Source organism: Lonchura striata, chromosome 9 (genome assembly GCF_046129695.1).
Source record: "Lonchura striata isolate bLonStr1 chromosome 9, bLonStr1.mat, whole genome shotgun sequence".
Taxonomy (NCBI): domain Eukaryota; kingdom Metazoa; phylum Chordata; class Aves; order Passeriformes; family Estrildidae; genus Lonchura; species Lonchura striata.
This window is the reverse complement of record NC_134611.1, coordinates 2,043,191-2,065,814: the sequence shown is the minus strand read 5'-3', so window position 1 is coordinate 2,065,814 and position 22,624 is coordinate 2,043,191. Positions and strand designations below refer to the sequence as shown.

Sequence of the window (22,624 nt, the reverse complement as noted above, 5' to 3'; positions counted from 1 at the left end):
ACTGCAGTGGGGGCAGGTGGCTTTGTGTGTCCCCCTGGAGGGAGTGTGGGACCAAGGATCCCCCCAGAGTCTCCAGGAGCTGCCCAGGTGTGGGGGACAGGGGACAGCCTGGCCCCGACAGACCTGGGTGGGTGTGTCTTGCTGGGCACTGGGGTGACCAGCATGAGGACACCCCATCTCTGTGACCCCAGGAGACAGAGGGCTTCCTGCCAGCACTGCCACCTCGTGCTGGAGGGCTGGTGAGGCTCTTTTAAATTATTTCAAACTGAAACCCAAAAATACATCTCTGCAACAAGAAAACAGTGCCCTTGGCTTGTGGCATGGAGGGGGTGGGGGGTGCATGTGCCCACAGGGCCTTTACTACTTGTTTCTTCCCATGGCCCTGCTGCTCCACCAGCCACCTCCTGACCGTGCTGTGGTGCTGGGGGGCCCTGGGCAGATAGGTGGGGGCGCTCAGCCACCTGCAGGGCTCCTCGGGGATTTTGAGGGGTTCTTTTTTCCAGCCATGGAAGACAAAACACATCCTTGGAATGTCTCCAGCAGCAGTGGCTGCCCTCTGTACGGTGGTGCCCCACATTTGGGTACCGCTGTCTGCAGGAACTCCACAGCTGGGCACAGCTGCCCACAATGCTGAACTGACCCCAGAAACTGCAGATGCTGCTTATGTCTCAAAAACCAGGACGGTGATGCCTGGCAAATGCTGGTGGGAGAACTTTTCCCACTCCCTGGTGCCAGGGAACCTGAAGTTTGTCCCAGGACCAAGAGTCAGGCAAGGAGGAGTGGAGATCTACGCTGCTGCACCTTTATTTAGTGTTAAAGGGAAGGGCACCACCAGCGACAGAAAAGCAAATGTACATGGGGAAAGGGACCAGAGACACTGGGGTGGTTTGTGGTGATGTCAGCAGCTGGGCCACCCCCTGGACTACGAAAGGAGCAGTCCTACATGGGAGTCACTCCTGAAGGATGCACAAACACACTGGAAGTAACATGGGGATCAGAGGTGTGCAAACAGCAGCCAGCAGCGAGCCCTGCTCCCAGGAACCTGGGAACCCGTGCTCCTGGGAGCCTGCTCCTGGAGAGGTACAGACCCACGGAGTCCGTAAGCAGACAGCACCTATTCCCTGCAGGGATGCTCTGCAAGGATAAGGAGCCACTCGAATCCCGAGTGCGGGTGGGCGCCGAGGCACCACGTGTGCGTGACTGAGGAGCAGCCGGGCGGGCTGGAGGCTCCGGCCGGCCCCGCCCGGCTGCGGAAGGCACCGAGCCGCCGGCTGCGCATCCAGCGCCTGCGGGAGGGACTGCGGCACGCAGACCTCGGAGGGAGCCACGAAGCCGGGGGGGAGGAGTGTTCAGTTCCGGAGGTAAAGCCGTCCGGTGGCAAGATTCTAAGGCGAGGGGGATGATTTTGGGGGTGATTTGCAATTTCAGCAGAAGTCTTTGCGTCAGTGCCAATTAACTTCCTCCCACAGCTCCATCTGGGAGCCATAAGCCAGCCTGTGCTGAGTCTTTTCATGTTTGCAACTTAAAATATGGGAGCAGAGTGAGTAAGAAAATGTTTTTGCTTTCTTCAAGAATCACCCCCTATCCCACAATTGGTGCTTGCAGCACGGTCCCTCTGCCTGTTCTCTGCAGTGATACTGCCTAGGGGAACTCTTTTCAACACATTTTTGGTATTGCCCACCTGGCTACTTCACATTCCCTCTAGGGAATCCAACACTGCTGAGACAACTTAGTGACAAACAACTGGGACGTAACAAAAGGACTGGGAAGGAATATGGAAACATGATCTAGCTTTGAATCTCCTGCCTTTTGGTTGCTTACAATGGAGGTGTCCAAAAAATAGCGGTTGGGAAAAAATAAGACATCTATTTACAAGTTCATATACACTTAAAATACATCACTGAGCACTGTTCCTCTGATCATGTGTGTCGTGCACCCGCAGAGAGAACGTGGCTCTAATGGTCATCAAAAAAAATCTTTAAAGTTTTTTTTTTCTTAAAAAAAATAAGTTATTTTAGACTTGGCAAATCACTTGCCAAAGGGAAGCAGCTGTTAAACAGAAGCAGTGACTCAGTTACAGAAGGGCAAAGAAAGCATCAGTCAATGAGCTTTAGAGGCCTGTATAATGAGGGAGGCAAGTTTAAAAGCTTCAAGACTCTCCCTCTCTGGCTCACGGCTGATTGCCAGTGCTCGGTGTGCAGCACCCCAGGTTTAAAGCTCTGGGGTGTCTGACGGGGCCTGGGTGGCCGATGGCAGGGCACGAGACCCTACAGCTCTGTCATCTGCCCAGGTAGAGGGCAGGAAAGCTCTGGTAGGACTCACCGTGCTCTCTCGGCAGACAACTGGTGCTACAGAGCCCGCCCACAGAAGGCAGGGGGGGGCACGGGGAGCAGGGCCAGGGCTCCCCTCCCTTGCTGCGGCTTGGGGGGGGTTTCACTGTTCCCAGTAACGCTTGAGGCTGGCACTGGCAGCGCAGTTTGTAATGCTCAGTGAATTCAGTAACTCCTCCCCCGTCACATCCTCCTCAGGGCTCGCTGCTCTGTGTCCGCCTCTCAGCGGCTCCTACCTGCACCGGGTGGAAGCGCGGGGGTCAGGTCCCCCTGCAGCTCAGGGATGCAGACCCGGAGCTGGGGTCAGACTGCACCGCAGCAGGGCAGGAGCAGCTCCAGCGCTCCGCCCTCTCTCCCCGGGCCAGGGGAGATGCCAGCGCAGCTGAGCCGCAGTCCTTGGAGGAGGATGGTGAGAGCCGGGCGCGGGTGTTCCTGCCAGGGATCTCTGAGGGCGGACGGAAATGGGGAGAGTTTCATTTCCCCGCGCTGCCAGGGCAAGGGGGCGGGGAGGGGGCGTCCCAGGAAGTTCAGTTTTTGTCATCACAGGACAAAAAACAGGATGAGCACCACTAGCAAGATGACGAAGAGGACAACAATTGCACACCACTGCCGTCGATCTGGAAAGAAAAGGAAGCATCAGTTTTCCTGCTTTAGTGGAGAAGGTAAATTGGAGGAGCATTTTTCTCTGTGTACTGCTAGGAACCAAATTCAAGCTTAAGCCACAAAAAGCCAAAACACCAGTTCCTGTGGGAGAAAGGCTATGGCACTGAATATTGCAGTGAGGCATTCTCCTCCAGGATACACTGGGGTTTGGGAACAGCTGTGGGAATTCTGAGGCTACTTCCCAACCAAGTTCAAACAGCTTTGAAAAGCTGGCTCAAAAGCAATTGGGAGGAGCAAGCAGAGAGCTGCTGTGTTTGCTGTTCATTCATGGAGTAATCTGTTTGCCAGAGGAACAGGAAGGGATCTGGTGAAAGCTGCCCTGAGGAGCTCTGCCAGGAAGAGATTGTGGCAGCTTCCCTTAGGACAGGGCCAGGAATTAGGTTTCCCTGGACATCTTTACACCTCATTGGCTCAACACACCTCTGAGACTGGCTCACATCACCTCTGAGAGCCATCTTCCCCATGAGATGATGGTGCAGCAGTGGGGACACGGCTGCTGGCACCCCTTCAACTCCTAGGCACAGAAGTTACCCAGAAAGAGCCCTCCTGCTCTCCCTGGCATAGGTGACTCCAGCAGAAATGCTCTTTCACAACACTCAGAAACACTCGGCAGAGATCCACGGGTTTTCCCACAGGAAAGGGCAGAGACATAGTGTTCACCCGTGGTAGTGCTGCTGCTGAGCTATTGTTGACCCAAAGTGCACTGCCAGCACTCCAAGTGGTCTCTCTGGGGCTGTATCCCCACTACCTCATAAATCCCAGATAGACTAATGCTGCAGAGCAGGAATGCTTTTCCTCCTGACAGGCTGCTGCCTTCCCAAGGTCCTGAGCACCCAAGGGACAGGGGTGCTGGAGGAGGCGCTGGCCGGGCACGGAGCCAGGCTCAGAGGCAGCCGGCAGCAGCACTTCCCAGCAGCCAGGCCGGGCTTCCTGTTTGCTCTGCCCCCGGCTTCAGGCACAGCCTTATAAGGACTTTTCTGTGGGTTCAGTGCAGAATTCAGCCCTTTCCTCTACCAGCTGAGACAGATGTGACCGACAAACAGCCTGCAGGCACCAGCAGCCCCAGGGCAGGTCGGATTTGGGAAGGGGATTGCTGCAGGCATTCTGGTGCAGGGTAGGCCACACACAGTGGCCCGTGTTTAATGGCACCTTGACAGCTTTTGTTCCACAGGCAGCCCGGGAAACTGCAGCAGAGCAGGAGGTTGCAGAGCATCCCCTCCCACCAGCTAGAGGGGGATTTTCCCAGCAGCAGCAGCATAAATAGAAAGGCATCTGTAAATAAAACAAAGGGAGGGGACAGGCAGCAGAGCAGTGTCTGGGCAGGAGCAGCTGCCGGGCTTGGAAACCTTCCCCTTCTTTCAAGAACTGAGAGCTGCTCCCTCCCCTTGGCTGGATGGGTGGGAGCACAGTGTCCCAGCCTGAAGATCCAAGGGCTTGTCTGTCCCTTTCCAGGGACTGGATCCCACTTCCTAGGACCTACCACTCGTCATGTGAGACACTTTGGCCAGCTTCTTCATGACGTTATCAAGGCGCGACTGAGTGCTGTCTAACTCGTGGGAGAAGTCATCCAGCATCCTGAGGACACAGAAGCAGGGCACTGGTCAGCACGTGGCACATCCCTTGGGCATTCTGCAGCACGCTCACACACGTGGATCAAAACACTGATGTGAGCAGAGTATTACACCTTGGCAGACAAAATGAATGGGGCCTCCCCTCCTGGAAGCACCCGAGGGTGGGGAAAAAACCTGCTGAAACAGCAGCTCTGCTTTGGTGGGAATCCTGCCAGATCCTCCCTGGGTGATTGTGGCTGATCTCTACACACATCTGCAAGGTAAGGAGTGGGGGAACAGCTTCCTCCTTATAAAAGGAGTCTCACTTATAATCTGTGATTAGCATCTATGTGTCAGCTTGGATTTTAAATCTCTCTTCTTGTTCAGGGCTTGCAGTATAAACTAAAATCTTGTTTCAGTAATGTATCAAGTGGGAACAAGATCTGCAGTTGCTTTTAAGGTGTTTTTCAAGCTCTGCGTGGAAGTTACCCTTTTACTTCCTCCACACAGTGACTGTAATGAATCTGGAAGCCTTCCTGAATCCATGCTTTGTCAATGCCAGTGCGTATCCAGAGTCAAGGTACTAATCCAATTGTCTCCAGCCAGTGGGACTTTAAAGCGAAATGCATTTAAAAGGACAGACTCCTTCATTTGGAGTGCCAGGGCACTTGTTAAACCTTCATTCAGTGGGGAAAACCTCACTGTAGTAGTTATGAGCTAATCTTGCAAGCACTGATGGCTTGTGTGATGATCCAGAAACAGACACACTACACCAATCTCCTCTCCGAGAGCAGAGGATTCTCATGCTGTACAACTTGACACAGGAGGGAAGTTGAAAGCCTCCAAAGCCTCCTCTCCATTCAATATGAAATCACTTCACAAGAGACATGGCCCTCCAGACTCCTACCAGCCAAACAAGGAGGGGTTTTAGGCATGAACCCTTCAAGCCTTTCTGGAAGCATAGCTGTTAGCCTGCACAACTGGGAACTTGTTTGCAAAGGACAAGAACTGGGAAAGAAATCTAATTTTTATGTAAATGGATGGATGAAGAATGACTTTGTGAGCTGCCCTTTAACCCTTTGCGTGGGTGAGGGTTATTTTTAGCTTCAGTGATGAAGAGCAGCACTGTGCTGTGTGTTTCAGGGCACAGCTGAGAGCTTCTGGCCCCAGCAGTTGTCCAGGGGCAGCACAAAACCCTGTAGAGTGGAGAAGTGGCCAGCATCTGCATTGCACAGCACCTCTCTCCTTTATCTACTGGCTGCCCGAGGGGGGAACATGTGAAAAGGAGAGGAGGAAAGGTTTAAGCCTGCCCTAGATGCAGGCTTCTAAAGGAAGGAGGTTGCAGTTGGATCCTTGCAGTACAAAATGCTTTCCACGGGCTGGCAGGGAGAGGCTGCCTGAGGGACCAGTGAATTCCAGGCTCTACCAGAGGCAGAGATAGGTGTGTGAGGACATCCAGCCATGTTGCAGCCAGCCCCATGCCAGGTTTTTGCCACCATGTCTCGCACTTACACTGCTTGCTCTTCCAGCTCCCCACCAATGCGCTGGGACATGTTCTTCAGCACCCCGATGCTGCCAGAGACCAGCTCCAACTGCTCATCCTGCTGCTCCACAATCAACTGGGGCCAAAGAGAAGAGAAATGTGCAATTACAGATCTGCTTCCTGCAGCTGGGCTGGAGCCAGCCCATCCAGTGGACAAGTACTTGCTGCTCAGCCAACATCAGATGTGAGACCCGGGCTCAGACCTAAGCCACCAGGAATGAGGTCTGCATTCCTAAGAAATGCTGGAGAGGAGACAACCAGAGGAAAGTTTCCATGGCGTGGCATCCCCATAGCACAGCAGGCTGCAGTCTCCAGACATCCCTGCAAATCCAGCCTCAGCTCATCCATGCTGCGTGCACAGCTAAAGTGACTTTGGAAAGATCCAAGGGCTAGTCATAAAAACCTTGGCCAGGGAGGCACACTGATGCTATGCCTGGGAACCACATGGAATGTGCTGCAGGTAACAGGGAGTTAATGCAAGCAGAAGGTTGTTGCAGCTTCTAGAGCTAAAAATAGCCAGCCTGGCTCTGAGTGTGCCAAAGGAATAAGTCTGCTGCTGTTTTAAGTCATTTTCAGGGCACAGTCACGCTAAGGATTAGCTTTACCCTAGTTACCTATTTCTGAAGCTATTTATCCCCCTGGAGTCAGTAGGTAAAACATGTCTGGAAGCCAAGGTGGCAGCACTGGTCAGGAGCTTTTGCAGAGTTTGCCACCTCCGAGTCACTGCCTGTGTCAAGGCCCTGCAGTTCTCCAGTCTGTGCCTGGCCTGGGCACTTCTCCAGGCAAACTCCCCTGTCAGCTGGGAAGTGCAGCTGGGAAGTGTCTCACCAGGGGTTCTCCCAAGCCCTCACACAGCCTTTCTCACTAATCTCACGGTGACAAAAGCAGGAAAAGGAAGCAGGCGCGTGCTCCTGCTCCCAGCCTGTTCAGATGGGAGATGCACACAAAACAACACCAAAGAATTTTAACTAGGGGAAGTTGCATAAGACAAACGGGCCCTTTTCTTTTTGCAGCGTTTCTACTCTCCCGAGGATTTCAACAATCTTGCACTATTAAATCCTAGTGTGCTACATCTTCCAGATTGTGCCTACTGCCTCCTAAACACAGCAGAAGCCCCACGCCTCCAGGGTTAAAAGCCTTGTGTCAAGATCACCCAAAGCTGTGCTGCACAGGAAATGCATGCACAGACACATGCCACAAGCAAAGAGAGAACTGTCAGGCTCCTGGAGCCAGACAAGTCCCCCTGGCACCCATTTGGCAAGCAAAGCCATTTAGTCTGTGATGCCAGCTGCCTTACCTGTTGTTGAGCTTGCTGCTCCTCGATGAAATGTGAATTTGCTAATTGCAGCTCCCGGTCCAGACGGCTGTATTTGTCAGGTCCAGAGCTCCAACTCTGACTCCCACTCTCTCCCAGGAGTGCCTGAACAGATGCAGACAGCTCTTAGCAACACCCTTGTGTCTGCTCCCAGACCATCTACACGGTGAGGTGGGAAGGCTGACAAGGCAACACTTGTGCACACACGTGCACAGCATCCCCTTCCTCCTGCTCTGCTGCTACTCAGTCAAAGTGCTGTCATGAACTAAACCCAGAGACAAAATGCCAGCCTGGGAAGTCTCTGCAGCCTGGAATTGCAGAGATGCCTCTCCAGCAGCAGGAGAGCTGGAGCGTGGTCGACTGACAGTGTGTGCAGGAGGCCTGCACTGCACAAAGGACTGGCAGAGGCCTGCTCAAGAGGCAGCACTGTGTGCTAGGACATGTGAGCTGGGAAGTGTCTGGGTATATTGTGTTAACAGATGTACAGCTCCATCTGAGCACTCTGCTGCTAATGACAGGGGCTTAAGAGGGTCTGGATAAAGTACTTAACCAGGTGAGCTGACAGTAAAATAATGCAATATATAACCAGAGCAGTGCTGTATGCTTATGGTCTATGATCCAGGCTGCCTATCCCTCCAGCAAGCTCTTTGGCTGCCAGCATACATATTCTTGCTACTTTCCTAAAGCCTGGACAGACAGGTTCCTGCAAAGCCTGCAAAGATGTGGCTTTTCAACCAAATATGTCTGGTCCCAGCAAGAGGAATAACCCAAGCTACAGATGCTGGAGAATGAACATGACCTGCAAGTGAGGAACTGCACCCTGCAGCACTAGGGAAGGGTTAGGGACTGTGCCCTCCAGTGTGGAAGGCAGGCTGACTTGTAATGAGACCACCCTGCAATTCCTGGTTGTGGGCAGGATGGAATGACTGAGTATTTGTGAAGAACGGCAAGACAATGACCAGGCTACTCTGTCAGGCTGAAAACCAGACAGGGTCTATGGTTCATCTGACTTATAAAGTTCAAGGTGGGGTGAGGATAGCTGACTGACCATGCAGGAAGCCAGCAGGACATCTGGCTGTTCCTGCCCCCGAGACACTGAGCAAGCTCCTGGTCCCTCCAGTTTGTGACAAAGGCAGCTAGTTTTTATTTAATTCAGTTCACTAGCTTTGCCTGCAGCTTCAATAGAAAGGGTCTGTTTGCCAGCTTGGGCTGTGAGGGTCAGGCCACTGCCAGCCAGCCCCTCAGACACAAAGCCCAGCACAAGCCTTGCAGTCTGGAATGAAGGCGAGGGGCTTGGAAAGGAGAGGAAGGCAGCAAGGGGAAGTCAGTTTTCCTGACCAGATGTCACTACATGAGCTGGGCCATATGGTCTCCTGCAGCTATCACGAGCCTCATGCAAAGGAAAGCAGCAAATTGCAGGAAAGCTACAGACTTGTTTGAGCAAGGGTGTCAGGGACTTTGTTGCTGGGAGTGTTTGCCAAGCACATCAATTAACCCTGTGACAAACTCAGGAATGAGTTCTGTGCATCTCAGTTTGTTGGTTTTGCCACGTGTGGCAAGGCTGATGCAGTACAGACAATTAACTGTATGAAGCACACATCAGCTTTTACTGGAGCGGGTCTGGAAGTCAGCCCCAGTATCTCCTTACAGCCTCTCCACCAGCCAGGAAGGAGCACAAGCTGCATCTGTTTCTATTCCTTAGATTACAAGTGCAGACAACATGAGACTTCTGGAGCTCCTTCCATCTTCTTACACAGCTATTACAAGAACCAGCTGCATGAAAGGATATTACACCATCTTGGCTCCTAAATCCAGCACAGCACAGGATTACGTTCATTGACATGGATTCTGAGCTGCTTCCCCCCGAGGAGGAGGAGGAGGGAGATTTCCCTTTCCATGGGATGGTGCAATGCTGACAGTTGTAAACAACCAGCTCTGAAGACAGAGACAGATGGTGAGTGCTGACTTACTGCTCTGAGAGAGGCTTGGGAGAGGCTGGCAGCAACGTGCCTGTGAGAAGCAGCTCTCCCAGGGCAGCCAAATGGACACGGCTCAAACACGGCTTGGCTGCAGCATGGGAGCCCCTTCCCACACCCAAGGTTTGCAAGGGGAGGGACTCCAGACAGCACATACATTGTAGCAGAAATCCATTGCCTGTTTCTGGTTCTCACCTGCCTGTTTTTTCTTTCAGCCAGTGCTTGCACGGAAGAGTTTGACATCTGATCCTTCATGTCCTGTTCATTCAACAAAAGAAGAAGCATGTGAGCATTGGACAGGCAAATTCAGGGTGCTACAGAGCTGTCTATACCCAGCAAGGGTTCTACAAGGGGGAAAGAGGGAAGAGATATTTTCTTTGAAAACCCACACTTTTTGAAGAGTTTGGAAACATATTGTAGAAAGTTTCATTATTATACTAATACTGGAATCAACAGCATTGGGATATTTTGAAAATATTTCTCACTCACTACTCATTTTTCTCTACTACAACCAGAACCACGTTGATTTGTATAATAAACTAATGTTCCTGTTGACAGAATGTGTTTGTCAAGGCATTGAAGCCTATAACCTCCTCTGCTTTATTTCCAACTGCATCTGGTTTTATATTCCGTAGTATAAGGTAGATTTCCTGTGCTGTGGCCATCCTCTCTGACTGTGTCAATGTTCTCTCCTACCAATTAATTTTTGCTGTGGAACTCCTCCAGAAGGTCACTAACCACAGAAGGCTCCCCATCACAATGTAACATAACCTAGTTTTCATAAATTAGTAACTAGTCAATGTCATCTGGCAGAGGCTGATCCACCAGCAGAGTTCTGATGTGTTTTACTGTTCAGAGATGTGCAGCACATCACTGAAGAGCACCACCACATCTCGCCTGGTTAATTCTCACTGGCTGCAGTGCATCACAAATTCCTCCATGGAAAGTGGAAGTCAGCTGCACAGGGCCACTTATAAATTTCATTTCCCAGTGGGAGACACTGCTCCAAAAGCCATTAGCCAGCATTTTTCAGCCAGGAGGAGAGGACCAGAGATCAGGTTTGCCTGATCCTGCCCATGAGGGAGCGGACTAGACTGAGAACAAGACAGCAAGCATATGCCTGCTACCTGGGGCCACTGTGGTTTTGGGATCAGTTTCCAGGCAGAAAGCCTTAGGAACTGCATCCAGACCACAGGACTGAAGGTAGGGTGACAGGCTTGCTGCCAGCCACACCAGTGCATTTTGTGGAGCAGGAACATCAGAGTCATGAGGGGCAGCAGAAACTCAGTGTAGCTATTAATAGACAGAAAACTTCCTAACTAGCAGCTTGCTACCAGGCAGTGAAGCTTTTGGAAAGATATTTCTTCTCTATTTTTTACCACCAAGTTGTTAAAATCCCCTTTTTGCTTCTCAAGCATAAGCTTAAACTAGAAAAAAAATCTTCCTCAAGTTAAAAATAAATCCAGTGGTTGTTTGGACTATTTTGCAGGGATAGGAAGTTGAAGTCACCATGTCAGTAACACCAGGCTTTAACCATCTGTCAGTGCTCAAAGTGGTCTCCCTGTTGCTGAAAACTCAGTGCTACAGTCGAGATTTCCCTCAGCTCTGAAGGGAGGCTCCACATTGCAGCTGGCTCTTCACTCTTCCTCCCGTTACCACAGGCTCCCAGCTCACTGTTGCCAGAGCAGTGTGAAGACTTCAAGGGTCAGCAGCATAAAAGGAGGGAATTCCATGGGGCACCTGCACCCGCACACCCTTCCAGGCAGCTCCAGGAGGGAACACACGGGGAAGAGGAGTACGCCTGAGACTCAGCAGGTGGCAGGCTTATTCTCTGCTCTCCATTCCACCACAGCACAGCCCCAAGATTTCCTTTTTTAACCACCAATTCCCCGCAGGCCCTGAGCCCAAGGGCAGGTTCCTTACCCTGACCACCTGCCGCGTGCTGGTGATGAAGGCTTTGCGGATTCCCAGCTCCGTGGCATCGAGGTTGAATTTCCGTGGGTTTGCCTCCACGATGCCTGGGCACCGAGTCAAGGAGTGCCCGAAGTGGGCTGGTTGCCCACATGGATACACAAACCCCAAGCCTGCCAAGGGGCCCCTGTATTCTGCCTCTTCCCAAAATCTGATTAGCAAAGAACTGCAGGCTGGATGGAAAAGGAGACATGGCAGGAATGTGCTGTGAAGCACACACACAAGGTTTCTCTTTTCCATGTGGTTTTTTGGTTCTGTGATGCTGGGCAGTGTTTTCAGGAGCACTCAGAGGAGCACGAGGGACAAGGAGTATTTCTGGAAGGCAGCCTAGAAAATGAACTGAGCCTGCAGAAATGCAGATTCACACAACACAACAGGCTTTCTAAAACAAAGCCTCTTAGAATATACCTTGCAAAAAGGGAGACAAAAAGACAAAAGGAAAATCCTTTACTTAATTTCTCATTTGCAATTTGAGAAAAGCCAATGTGAATGCAAAATTCAATCCCAAACAGTCCTGATTTTTGCAGAGGAACAAGCACTGGGACTTTGCTATTTAGTACAACCTGAGAACTGCAACTACCTCCAAAGGGCCAAAAAAAGGATATTAATGGTTTCATCCAGGTCTTCCAGGTCCCACTCGATGCTTCGCAGGTTGTTCCTGAGCTCATTAGTAGTCCAGTCGATTTCTTCTCTTGTGGCAATGGAGGGATCTTGCAAGAGCTCTGTCCACCTCTGGAAGAGCCCCTGGGCAGTGTTCACAGCTTTCTGCACCTCCCTGCAGGTGAGTGAAGAGAAGCCAAGAATTATCACTAGCTGCCCTGCAGCAGTGACACTGGGACAGCCCCGTGTCCAGCTGAGCAGGAATGCCACAGCTTCCTCCCAAACACCCCTCCTTCCAACAACTGCGTGTTTATTTTGTAAAATAAAGATCTGCCCTGAATCTCACTGCAGCATGAAGTTATTCATGAAGGGACCTATTTCTTCAGGGGAAGCTGCTGAGTGTCACCCAGGCAAGCCAGGGCAGAGGGTCTGAACAAGGCAGCTCTTTGGCAATCCACACTTTGCATTCCTCTCTCTACAGTTTTCCTCTCAAGGCCCTTAAGTACCCATGTAAGATACCCCAAGGGCACACAGAATTACAGGAACTGTCCCCGCAGCACAGCCAGGCAGACTGTTGAATGCAGAACTGTTTATTTTAATTCAGCATTTAAAAAAAATACACAGGCCTACTACGCTGGCTTAGGAAACACAAGTTTTTTCTGCTGCTCTAAGCTCTTTTGGAGACGAATGCATTCACAGCGGGGGAAGGCACTGCTGACACATCTGGTTTGGGGCAAGCAGGTTTGTAAATTTGGGTCACAGACTCTCAGTGTGGCTATGTGCATTTACAAACTCTGCGGTCCCAAGCTCTGAACTGCTCCCCCAGGTTCACCGGGGAGATCAGATGATGTGCTGGTGTCCAAGGAGGCCACCATGAGCTTGCACACAGCAGTCAGGTGTTTCACCCCAGTGAAGGAAAGCAGGGGAGGCCCAGGGCAGATGAACTGACGTGCCAGGACTGCACCTCTGTAAGTTCCACCAGGGCCTGATCCAGCTGGTCCTCCAGTTGCTGTCTAAGCTGCAGTTTCTCAGCACTCTGATGCATGTCCCTCCTCTTCTCACACGCCTACAGCTCCGAGTCTGCCACTCTGAGTGCCCTAAAGCCAGCAGCCTGCACTGAGGATCTGGAAAAATTCATTCCCTCCTCTACTTGCCAGCACAAGTTTTGATTTTATTTGGCTGGGTTTGTTTTTCCCCACACTTGTGGAAGTCCCCAGCAGCAAGAATGTAAAGCAGAGCTGGGTGTCCTCTGATGGGAGGAGTTACAGACACCAGAAAAGCAAACTAGTAGCAATTCTGGTGGCTACACCACCGGCAGCCCCTCCGACCTGCCAGGTAATAATTAACTGTGGGAGCGGCAGCACATCCCCTTCCCCCTCCCTGCCCTTCCCCACCGCTGCAGGAACATCTCTGGAAAGTTTGACAGGACGTTTGCTCCCCACCCATGGCGACTCCTACACTTTCCTCTAAGCACGAGTTTATCCTGGTGAAGGGATTCATTTTCCCTGGCTGTACCAATATCCATTCCCACACTTCTTCTCACATGGCTCTCCCAAAACACCCCACCAGGAGCCCCTCTGCTGCTCCTTGGGGCTGTCTCGCTGTGACAAGGGGCAGGAGAGCAGCCCCCAGCACAAGCTGAAGGTGGCCCGAGGGCAGTGTTCAGTGATGGAGCTGCTTTCACAGAATCACAGAATTGCTGGTGCTCTGTGGGTCATCCAGTCCAAACCCCCTGTCATTCACTGTCACCTAGAGCAGGGATACCTCCAGATGGGTTTGGAATGTCTGCAGCAAACTCCATGAAGCCTTTTCCAGTGCTCTGCCACCCTCACTGGAAAGAAGTTCTTCCTCACCTTGAGGTGGAACTTCTTGAATTTCAGTTTATGGCCTGTTGCTGTAAAGGGTCTGGCACCATCCTCATAACACGCCTTAGAGACATTTGTATGGAGTGATGAGATCCCCTCTGTCTTCTCTGGGCTAAACAGGCCCAGCTCGTCTAGTGTCTCCTCACCAGAGAGATGCTCCAGACCCCAAATCATCTAGGTGGCCTCCACTGGACCCTCTGCAGTAGCTCCAACACAGCTCCTTTCACCCTATTAATGACAATTTTCCTTCGGCTGGTATTTCCCTGCGTTCAGGCTCTTCGCTGCAGGCTTCCTCTCACGGCCATTGTTTATCCCACAGCTCGCTCCCTGCTCCCTGCACCTTTCCCACTGTCCCCAAGCCGCACCTGCAGCCAGGCCCGGGCCCAGGCCTCACGGCAGCGCCCCCGCACCGGCGAACAGGCCCCGGACCGGCGCGGAGCCCTCACAGCCCGGGGGCCGCCGCCATCTTCCCCCCCTCACAGACCCCCGCCGCCGCTCGCCCCCGCTCCGCCGGCCTCCCGAGCCTCGCCGCGGCCCTGCCCGCCCCCTCCGCGCCGCCGGCGGGTTACGCGTCCCCGCGGCCGCGTCCCGGCGGGCGCGGGGCGCGGGGCTCACCCCTTCACCACGAAGAAGGGGTCCTCCATCGACATGGCGCTGCCGCCGCCGCGCGCCTCGGCCGCCGCCAGGCCCCGCCCGGCCCGGCCCCGCCCGCCCGCGCCCTCCGCCAGCCCCGCCCGCCGGGGGCGTGGCCGGGTGACGTCAGCGCGCACGGCGCCGCGGGGCGGGAGCGCTGAGGGGGCGGGAGCGCTGAGGGGGCGGGAGCGCTGAGGGGGCGGGAGCGCTGAGGGAGCGGGAGCGCTGAGGGAGCGGGGGCGCTGAGGGGCCGCGGCTTCGTCCCGGTGCTGCCCGGGCAGTCCCGCAGCTCCTCCCGTAGCTCCTCCCGCAGTGCCCCCTGTCCCTCCCACCTGAAGGAACCCAGGCCTGGTTCAGGAGTTACATGTGGTGGAAAAGTCTCTCTTCCAACCCGTGCTTCCAAAGAAAACTCAGCAGTCTCTGCTGTCCGGTCTCAAGGCAGTTTATTGCGAGTTATCTAAAAGATTTTCTTCTCTGCTGCTGTGGTTTGCTCAGAGCTCAGGCAGAGGCACACACACACCCTGACATCCTCTCTGACTCCCGACTGCTTCTTCTCTCCCCGCCCAGGGCTGCTGCTCTCGTTTATATGGTACATTGCGTGTGACATGTTTACAATTTTTCCCAATGCCCATTACCTATATTAAATGGTGATTTTCTATCTTTTATATGGTACATTACATGTTACATGGTTACAGTTTTCCCCCAATGCCTATTACCTGTATTAAATGGTGCTTTTCTATCTTTTATATGGTACATTACATGTTACATGGTTACAGTTTTCCCCCAATGCCTATTACCTGTATTAAATGGTGCTTTTCTATCTTTTATATGGTACATTACGTGTTACATGCTTACAGTTTTTCCCCAATGCCTATTACCTATATTAAATGGTGCTTTTCTACTCTAAACCAATCTGAGAGTGCCAACATCACCAAGAACATGGAGGTAAGGAAGAAGAAAGAGGAGGAAAAGGACCGGCCTGCATTCCTCCATCTTAAAACCTCTGACCCCCATGTACAGAACAAAAAACCCCCATGTACAGGTGTTAAAACCCGCTTGTACAATACTAAAAAATTCTCCCCTCTACTTTATAACCACTTCTACTATAACATTTAAACTTTCGTGACTTCTTGTTCTTCCTGCAAGGTTGGTAACTCATTCCATGGCTCAAACCCAAAATCACAGCTGTTTCCAGCTGCCTGCCAGGGTCTCAAATGCTTCTGACCGGGGCCTGGAACCTCCAAAAATGTCTGAGGGACATTTTGAGTTCCCACAGCCACCCAGCGCATCACGCCCAGCATGGCTCAGGGTGGAAGGGAACTCGGCGGTGCCGCCTCCCTTCTCACCCCCGAGCACGTGGCACGGGTTGTGTCCCCATGGACCTCTCTGGGCCATCTGTTCCATTGCCCTGAAACGTAAATTTTAAGGGGTTTAGAGATTTTAGAGGAGCTAAGATTTTAGTTAGAGATAAGCCCTACTAGAGTTAATTAAAATAAATGAGTAGGCCTTGATGAAGTTAAGAGTTAGCAGTTGACTAATAATTGATTGCTTGTCAGCACAATGTTGTCGCCCTGATTTTTAAGATTTTCTTAAGCCTTCTGAGTTTACATTCTGTTAGAGAACTTTCTCACACAACTTTCTGCAAACAACCTATTGTTTTGCATTCCTTCACAGAGGTGGAGAAACTTGATGTACTGGTAGTTTGTCCAATGTCATTGGAGAGGTGGCACCTTCACCCTCCAATCCACTGTCACCTTTGGAAAAGTATAAATGCTGGAGTCAGAAAATAAACTTCCTCTTTTTCACCTTTGCAATAGCAGCGACTCGCATCGTGCTTTTACGTGTCCTATAGTGACACAATGTTTAGTTAGCTGGGTTTATAATGAAGAATACAGAGACTGACAAACAGCTTTTAGGAACATAAGACAATTGTGGGCCTCGTCTGTTCTGAAACCAATTGAAGACAAGGAATGGGAGTTCTACCAAGATTCATTTGTCATATTTGCATTGAAAAGGTAGAAAGGTCAGAAGGAGGAAGACTTCATTGACTTCCTCATTTTGGGACCCCTCCCCATGAAAGGGACACCGACCCATTTCAAGGGACAAACCACGCGTGCTGAATGGCTTTTGGAGTGATTAGCATACAAAGCGAGGAATGGGATGTACCAAAATGATGAATATGTATTTGTATTTTGTGTATTCAATACTTGTATGGATAAAAAGGCTCTGTAACCACCTGGAAGGTGCAGTGTGGATTTGGGAGCGATCCCGCACAAAATAAACACACACCTTTAACTTTATACTGTTAGAGAGTTTTTGTCCTTGACTGTTGGATATCAGTACTAGATCAATATCCACATTTTTTTAATAAATCAGCCCTGTGAAAAATGCATATTATATGGCTCTATGCAGATAGCTGCTATATGTATTACGCTATATTGATTAGTTGTGCTTTTGTAGTTAATATGAAGACTTTAGGAGTTAAAAAAAAATAAAGACTCTGTATGTGGGGGGGAAGGTTTTTTCTGGTTTTTTCTTTTTTTTTTTAGGAATGAGACACTCACTTCGAGGAACACCTAAATCTTCCAAAGGAGAGGAATTTATGGCTTTTTATCAGAAGAAACTAATTTCTTCAGGCCTTGTTCAGAACCAAAGATGCCAGGGGGATTAAAGGAAACATACGTCAGAGTTTCTTGCTTAGAATAGAATGTATGCATAACCATGAAGGATGTATGAATATGCAACAAGTGTATTGGTTTAAGGGTGATTCCCTTGTTCACAAGACTTAGTGTCCGAGAGCATCTGGACGTTGTCGTAATTCTTTGCTTTTTATTGTCTTGTAATTGTCCTGACTCTAAACTTTATTACTCTAATTGCATTACTATTTTTATAACCATTTTATTATTAAACTTTTAAAATTTTTAAAAACCAAGTGATTGGCATTTTTCACAGCCTGGTTACTCCTACAGTGACAGAGCTTCCTTCTGTTCATGTGGAACTTGCTGAACATCGGTTCCTGCCCCTTTCCTCCTGTGTCCTGATGGTTGGCACCACCGAGCGGAGTCTGGCTCCATCTTCTTGGCAGCCCTTCCTTAGAGCCCAGAGGTGCACACAGCACCCCAAAAATGCTCTCATCAGGGCTGAATAGGGCTGCAGGATTGCTGAGTCCAACACTTCTCTCAGCAGCCCTATAATGACAGAGGTGGTTACACGTTCCTGTGTTCCCCTTGCCACAATGGTCCACAGTCCTTAGCACCAGCGAGACCATGCAGAAGGTGGTGTGTGTGCCATTCTTTGGGTTATATGGATTAAAGATAATAATTTTTTTATTTTGGAGAACTAAAAGCAGCCTGCTCAGTGCAGAGAGGAAGTGAGGTAAGGTGTTCGAGCACCATCTTCTCACACACCTGCAGTTAGCAGCAGTGTTGTTCATGTCCGGCTCCTCTGTTGGGAAGGAATTTTGTGCTTTATGCTAAAGCCAGGAGACTAAACCCCTTCCTTCTCACAAGATTTGCAGTCTTTCAAACCTCATATAAACCAGCCAGCTGGCCTCCTTCACCCGGTTTCACAGAGCAAAACCTTGGCACTGTGGGGCCCTGTCCCTGGCACGGGGTGCCCGGCAGGAGTGGCCCAGGCAGGCTGTGTTCCCAGGCAGTGAGGGAGGAAGCAGGAGGGAGTGACAGGCAGCCTGCTCGGCTCCTGCTGCCCTTCCTGCCCTGCAGAGGCACAGGCACGGCTTCCTTCCTCCCCTTCTGTGGGGTGAGAACAGCCCTGTGTCGCTTGGATGCTGTCCATGCCCGGGTGGGGATCCCTCATTCCCACCTCTCTCAAATCTCTGGGCTCTTTAGGAGCTGAGCACAGGTAGCCCTGGGCTTGCAGCAGCTGGCAGGAGAGGGATGGTGCCTGCAGAGCTCTGGGAGATGTCCCCATCCACATACACACAGCCTTACTCCCACGTGAGTTGATTTTGCAGAGGCTTGGCCAGGAGGAATCCCCCAAATTTTAAGCAAAGAGCACATCCTGGCCTGTGCTTCCCAAAGGTGGCAGTGGCCCAGCATCCCGAGCAAAGGCAGGGAATGGGCACAAACCCCATTTGCAGTGGTGCCTCCTCAGCATGGGAACAGGAGAGCCAGCTTTTGCAATCCCAGCAGCTTTCCTCACGCTCAGCCTGGGGTGGGAAGGCTGCGGCACACGTTGAACCGGTTCCTGCATTTCTTGGGCTCAGAAATCCACCTCCTGCTCCGGCCAGCCCCACACCAGGAGTGCTGCAACAGGTGGCAGCTTTAGGGCTGGCATTTGCTGGCCCTTCCTTGCTGAATTTGGGATGACTTTCCCACGCTGGCAGGATTTGGGGCGTCCCTGCCAAAGGTGTGCTTAGCGTGGGAGGTTCCCTCCAGGAACAAACAAGAGTTCCAAGGAGTCGCTGCTCCAGTTTGTCTGTCCCTGTCCCACAGAGACCTTGTGCTTGCCCAAAACCTCATGATCCTCCTGTGACTTCCAGCTGTGCCCAAAACCTTTGCTGCACTGGGAATGGAAATGGGAAAATATCCTGTAGCCTACTAGAATGACTAGCCAGGACTTGCAGAAATCCTTCAATAAATTATGTGAATGCTTTATTCACGTATTTGAAAGTATCTTTATTTCTTATTTTACAGAATCACAGAATTGGGTTGGAAAATACCTAAGATCGTTGAGTCCATTTGCAAAAAGGTGTAAAGCTTCACAGAGCTGAGAGGGCTGAAAATAAGGATTTTTACCAAAATCTAAGAAAGTTGTAAACTTTCAAGGGATAAAAGAGGCAGCCTGGTCTTTTATGCTAGAACTTAATTTACGTGATGTAGTGAATAATTTAGATTTTCACCTGAAAGCCACTCCAGCCATGCTGTGGTTTGTATCTTTTAGAATGAGGCTATTTTTTGCTATCCCATATGGGAAGCTCTGATCTGGGGCTTGGAGGCAGCGAGGAGTTTTTTGGGAGTTCTTCAGCATGCTCAGCTAAGCAATTCCTGCTGGGAGAGGAGAGCTGGGTGCAGGGCACACAGCTGCAGAACTGGTCAGGAAAGATCTGATGAAACGTTTCTGCAGCGTGAAAAGTGCCAACTCATCAGAATCCCAGCTGTCTGCAGGGAAGAGCTGGGCTCCCTGGAACTTCTATCAGGAAAATCTTTCTGGCATGTGTGTACATGCACAGGGGGGTGTGTGATCCCATCCTAGCTTGGTGCAAAGAATGTGCATTTGGTGTGGAAGAAGTGCCTTTTCTTCTCAGGGAAAAGCTGGATCGGTTTGAATTTGGATTTATAAAAGTAGAGGGGACTTTCCCTTCCCCACCCCTGAAAAGGCTTTATAGCTAAAGGAACATGCCATAAAGGTTTTCAGATGCTTTGGTGGTTTTCCTCCTCATTTTCACTTTTAGTGATAGTTGAAAATTGCCAGTAGTGGTTTTAAGATGATTAAGGCAGGAATGACGATACAAAACACTGGTCTGGAGTTGAATATTCAGTGTTCTGGTGAATAAAATGGGGAAATGAAATTGAGGAAAGGCAGCATTTCTTTCTGCAGGATGAATCTCTGGGATTGCCTGCTGTGGGATGCCAGGGATGCTGAGATCTTGCAAAGAGATCGTTCAATTGCAGCAGCGAGGTGCTGGACTGCCAGGGTCCTTGTTATGGGTGAAATTAGAAGGATTTAAACCCTAACAACTTCCTCATAATCCCCGTGTCCATGGATGATCTATCTCTGTGGGCTCTGGGCTCCCCACCAGCCTTGAGAAGGACAAGGTGGTTGAAGGAAGAGGGAAGGGGCAGGGATCAGCAGGAGCTGAGGCAGTCAGCCCTGCCGCCAGGCACAGATGTTTCGTTTCTCAGTTTCCCTTGGTGGGAGGAGGGATTTGACACAGAGAGGATCTGCTCTGCCCTTGCAGAGGATCTGCTCTGCCCTTGCTGCTCTCAGCGGTGGCTGCTACTCTGTGCTGTGATTTTCTGGCAGGTCCCAAGGTCCCGGGGGAGCTGGAAGCAGAGCAGGCATCTCCATGGCTGGGGAGCATCCCTGTGCCACCTCCCCATCCCGCCTAAGCGGGAAGCAATGGCACCGAGGACACATCTGCACTCTGGGAACGCGGCTGTCGTTTGCCCCGTGGCTACGAGGAAGGTGACATTGAGATACAGGGAGAGGGGGGGGAAAATAATTAGGCAGAGCCTCCTTTGGGCAGACAAAGCACCCTGCGGATTGCCGGGCTGCGCCTGCGGAGCTCCCGTGATTAATTGGAGATGTTTAGCCCCTGTCACCGAGGCTGCTGCCTGCTTCAGCTCAGAGTTTGCTGGGGAGAAAATCACTCCGGTGAAAAACACGGGCTTTGCATCCCAGGGCTGGCCTGTTTCTTTATGCCCTGGACACAAGGCAGCCTTTGGATGTGGCACAGGACCCATTGCAGGCCTATCAGAGAGGGCAAAAAACATACAGGAAGGTGGACTACAATAGGAGGGTTGTCTGATAGGAAACCCCAGACAAATAAATGCATTTTTTCCCCAGGAAACCCAAACCAGTACCATAACCCACTGAAAGATGAGGGGGTCACATTTTTTCCAAGGGAAACAGATGCCTAAAGAAGCTGATAGCTGGGAGTGGGATTTTTTTTCCCCCTCATTGTGTTTGGAGAGGTTGTTGGAGGAGCAGCAGGATATCTGATGGGCAGAGGGACAGGTCACTGTTCTCCAGGGGAGCAGAGGGAAATCCCAGGCCAGTGGCTCAGAAGGAGAGAAGGGAAATTTTAAATCATTTGTGCAGGAGGAATCCCAGATCACTGGTGAAAATTAAAAAAAAAAAAAAAGTGTAGGAAAGAGTCTTGCCTGCCTGGGATAGTAGCACTATGATCTCTGCCATGGGAAGGGGGTTTTAACCCTGGAAAACCCCTTTGCTTTCTAGTACACGGCTGTGCTGCAGGCTCACACCTCACTGTGGTTTTGGGGCGGGTGTCTCAGCGCTCTCAGAAGCCAGGGGAGCTGCTTCCTCTCCTCTGGGTTTAGGTTTGTATTGATTTGTTTGTATTTGTTTCACTTGTGTTTGTTTTTCATTCATCAGCGATTAGTGTTTGGCTCTCTGGGCTGTGTTTTGGGATGTTTCCCAGCTTTTCTGACCTTATCTCCAAGCAAGGATAAAGCAGAGCAGTTGGGAACCCTGGGGGATTAGTTACCAATATCCGATTGTGGCACGTCCAGACTGCATCCACGTGAATCATTGATTTTTCTGGGGAAAAAACCCAACCCAAGACAACCTTCCTCTCTTACTCCTGAGCCCCACATGGGTGCCTTGCAATTAGATGTTTATTCCCATCCAGAAATGAACTCAAGCTGCGGATAGATTCCCATTTGGAAACGTTCTTCCCGGTCCTGTTTTGTTTACGTCAGCAATCACTGGGGGACGTGCCTGGATCTCCCTGGGGTTTTGGCTGTCCTGAAGTTCTGTTTTTGCTCCAGGCAGCTGTTGGTGCCAAGGCTTTTGCCTCAGCACCGCTGGTGGTGAGGGGCTTTTGATGGATTTGTTCACATCCTCCTCTCAGGATGGGTCTAATTCATGAATCCTGGTGCGAATAGAAGAGAGAGGCATCGATGCACGGCAGCAGCACTGGGACAGCCGCTGGTGGATGACTTCAGCGTGTGCTTCGAGGACACCCTAATTTCACTGTCCATCCCAGCTGGAGGGTTTTCCACCTCTTTCCTGCATCCGGCTTCCCCCTGGGGCCTGGGCCGCACATTTGGTGACAGCGAGGAGCTGGCGGGGGGCTGAGGAAGGGGTCAGGCGCCGCTGTCGGAACAGGATCTCGCTAACCACATCCTCATTCCGCGGGGGGCCGTGCTGGGAGCCAGATGGCCGGGCCGGGCCGGGATGGGAAGGGCCGGGACGGAGCTCAGCCAGGCTCGGGGACCGGCAGAGCCGCGATGCTGCCGGAGCTGGGGCTCCCCCAGCATCCCCCGCCGCTCCCGGCCAAGATGCGACCGCACGAATCCCCAGCGAGCATCCCGGCGCCGACCTCCTCTGCTCGGAATTGAAACGCTTCCAAAAAAGCCGGGGGCGTGCGCGCAGCCCTCTGCAATTATTAGTCGTACCACAAGCTGCTTCCTCCCTCCCTCGAGCCGCTTTTATGTCGCATTGTTTTCCTTTCCAGGTGGCCCACCGGGGCTG

The 22,624-nt window shown here is 51.5% G+C and overlaps 1 protein-coding gene across 3 annotated transcripts; it reads right to left on the bottom strand.

Moving 5' to 3' along the window:
• Positions 1–780: 780 nt before the first annotated feature.
• On the bottom strand, positions 781–14,511 carry STX6 (syntaxin 6). 3 transcript variants are annotated; one of them, XR_013340415.1, is made up of 9 exons: positions 14,429–14,511; positions 11,954–12,123; positions 11,301–11,395; positions 9,573–9,635; positions 7,384–7,506; positions 6,056–6,162; positions 4,474–4,568; positions 1,067–2,947; positions 781–1,028 (listed from the first exon to the last, which is right to left on the bottom strand). XR_013340415.1 is itself a non-coding variant. In XM_021545859.2 (8 exons), the coding sequence occupies exons 1-8, from the start codon at positions 14,461–14,463 to the stop codon at positions 2,871–2,873; spliced, it is 609 nt and encodes a 202-aa protein (XP_021401534.1). In that variant the 5' UTR covers positions 14,464–14,511; the 3' UTR covers positions 781–2,870. The 3 variants fall into 3 exon arrangements, 2 of the variants coding, with proteins under 2 accessions (XP_021401534.1, XP_021401533.1); XM_021545859.2 differs by lacking the exons at positions 9,573–9,635; positions 11,301–11,395 and adding exons at positions 10,953–11,010; positions 11,132–11,143 and having other exon boundaries at positions 781–2,947; positions 7,384–7,424; positions 11,940–12,123; XM_021545858.2 differs by having other exon boundaries at positions 781–2,947.
• Between the last annotated feature and the right edge of the window lie 8,113 nt (positions 14,512–22,624).

Coding starts and splice junctions, on each gene's coding strand:
- STX6 (XM_021545858.2), bottom strand. CDS start 14,463: ATGTCGATGGAGGACCCCTTCTTCGTGGTGAAGGG. Junction 11,396..11,953: donor AGACCTGGATGAAACCATTA/ATATCCTTTTTT, acceptor CTCGGTGCCCAG/GCATCGTGGAGGCAAACCCA. Junction 6,163..7,383: donor AGCAGCAAGCTCAACAACAG/GTAAGGCAGCTG, acceptor CTTTGGCCCCAG/TTGATTGTGGAGCAGCAGGA.